Genomic DNA, 2,485 nt, shown 5'->3' with positions numbered 1-2,485 from the left:
CCGATCAGTTTCAAAAAAATCTTCACATTCATCGGTTGTATTGAATCTTTGGCACGTATATATCGCGCATTAAATATAGTTTCAAAACCAACTAATTACACACTTTAGAAATAATTCGCAAGACAAACCTTTTAAGACTAATTAGTCTATAATTAATCATAATTGCTATATTAACCCACATCTGCTAATAATAGATCAATTAGGCTTAAAAATACGTCTTGTGGTTTCTTGACACGCTATATAATTAGTTTTTTAATTAACCGCTGAAATAGCCTTTCGACATCTGCTTAGACACCATATGAAAAACCCAACCTAAAAATTTTCACTAACTAAACCAGCCCAAGTTATCAGACAAATAAATAAATAAATAAATAAACAACTCAAATTCTTCCGAAAAGAAAAAGAAAAATCTCGCCTCATCTGAGCTGAGTGCAAATTTCCAAGTTTCTGGCTACGTTTAAATGCTAACACCACCTAGGACGACGAGGAGTACACCTCGCTCGCCTAGCTAAGCTGCGCACGCACACCATGCCACCTGAAGCTACCCATCGATGGGTGCACAGCGCCAGCGCGACGCCGGCGCCGAAGCAGAGCGGCAGGCACCACCCCAAGAGGCGCCGCGGCGGCAGGAGGCTCGTCGCCGACGACGAGGACTGGGAGGCCGCCTTCCGGGAGTTCGTCGCCCGCGACGACGAGGAAGACGGCCAGGACGTTGTTTTGCCGTCGCCGTCGCCGCCGCCGCTGATTCATAGGTGCATCCACGGTCACGAGGTGGTTGACGGCGCCGGCGCGTCCTCCTCCCGGCCCCGCCGGCGCGGCGACGACGACGGCGAGCGGGCGGGGCGGCGGAGGGAGAAGCGGGCCTACCCGTACCGCGGCATCCGGCAGCGCCCCTGGGGGCGGTGGGCGTCGGAGATCCGCGACCCCGTCAAGGGCGTCCGCGTCTGGCTCGGCACCTTCGACACCGCCGAGGACGCCGCGCGCGCCTACGACGCCGAGGTCCGCCGCATCTACGGCTGGAAGGCCAAGACCAACTTCCCTCCGGCGGCGGCGGCGGCGGCGCCGGAGTCGACCTCCTCGACAGCAGCCGACAGCCCTGCCACGACGCCGGCCGACGACTCCGGCGGCGGCGAGCCCCCCCGCGACTCGCGGATACTCATCGAGTGCTTCTCCGACGACCTCATGGACAGCCTCCTCGCCGGCGTCGACATGGCCGGCGACATCCACATGCCCATCTGGAGCTAACCAACCACCCCGAGCAAGGTAAGCCACCTAAGCTAGTTTAATTAATGTTTAATTCTTGCAAAATTTCCATTTCTTGAAATAAATTTACAAGAGGTCTAACAATCTAGTAACAAATATGAAGTTTGTGCATCTTACCAAGTAGTTTAAAATGGCATAATTACCATTTAACAAGATAGTAGTAAATTTAATTGCCATTAAACTACCTGTTGAATTCTAACGGTAATTCCATTTTAAATGAATTCAACAAGATTTATGATGGTAATTCTAGCACAATCTTTTCCCATTTCGGCGCTTTCTACAGCTCAATCTTTTAATGGCTAGATGGCAGACAGAGAAATTCAGTGGCAGATAGACGAAGTTGAATTCTATGCATTCATGTCATTTCTACCTTTTACATATTGAAGCTACTTATTTTCTTGGTTTTCACTTTGTTGTTCATCAAGATTTAACCTTTTTTTTCCATCACATGATCAGGACTTAAACTACACGTCTTTGCAACCTTGATGACATGCGGCTCGCCTAATCTTGTCAAACAAGGGCCACCAGCTACCAGCTTTTTCCACCAAAGGTTGAGACCAACTTGTGGATGCATCTAATCTAATCATCAGATTAATCATCCTGTTAGGTCTCACACATAGCACACTTGTCAATGGGAATTGAAGATCTGATGGCCTCTGTTATTTGTAATTAATGATAATCAAGACAGCCACATTTTGTGGGGTTAAGCAAAGTTCTCGCAAATTTAGGCAAGGAATAAAGGATAAGGTGGGGTTGATTCAGAATTTTTTTCGTGTCTCTGTCAGGATTAGCTGCAAATATCTGTTGCTGAATTTCATATGAAACAAAACGAGATGGAAAATAAACTCTGTCCGTCTTGTTGGTTGCACGTCTTTTGCAGTGGCGACACCTATGCAGAGTTTCAGCACAATACTCGCCTAATCTGTTACGAACTAAGATCCAGATAGAAAGCAGGCTATAAACATATTTTAAAAAGATAAGAGAGAAGAGAAAAATACAGCGGACTACTAATTTATAGCCAGTTTCAAGACACATGTGGGTATGACAGATGTGATCATATGAATTGGCTATTAAGTTGGTTAATATTAGTTGTGTATGACAGCACGGACTACTGTTAGTTGTGTAGTCTATGCTATTGTATGAATTAGCTATTAAGTTGACTATAGACGAGTTAGAGCCAACAGTTGGTTATACTATTGAACTTGTTCTAATTAAACCAAGA

General features: G+C 46.4%; 1 protein-coding gene across 1 annotated transcript; it reads left to right on the top strand.

The window, feature by feature from the left end:
* The first annotated feature begins 448 nt into the window (after positions 1 to 448).
* On the top strand, positions 449 to 2,027 carry LOC107304940 (ethylene-responsive transcription factor 1-like). Its single transcript, XM_040527309.1, has 2 exons — positions 449 to 1,263; positions 1,720 to 2,027. The coding sequence occupies exon 1, from the start codon at positions 529 to 531 to the stop codon at positions 1,243 to 1,245; it is 717 nt and encodes a 238-aa protein (XP_040383243.1). The 5' UTR covers positions 449 to 528; the 3' UTR covers positions 1,246 to 1,263; positions 1,720 to 2,027.
* The last annotated feature ends 458 nt before the right edge of the window (positions 2,028 to 2,485 follow it).

The sequence above is a fragment of the Oryza brachyantha genome, chromosome 9 (genome assembly GCF_000231095.2).
Source record: "Oryza brachyantha chromosome 9, ObraRS2, whole genome shotgun sequence".
Lineage (NCBI taxonomy): Eukaryota > Viridiplantae > Streptophyta > Magnoliopsida > Poales > Poaceae > Oryza > Oryza brachyantha.
The sequence above is the reverse complement of the archived record's forward strand: the minus strand, read 5'-3'. Positions and strand labels throughout refer to the sequence as shown.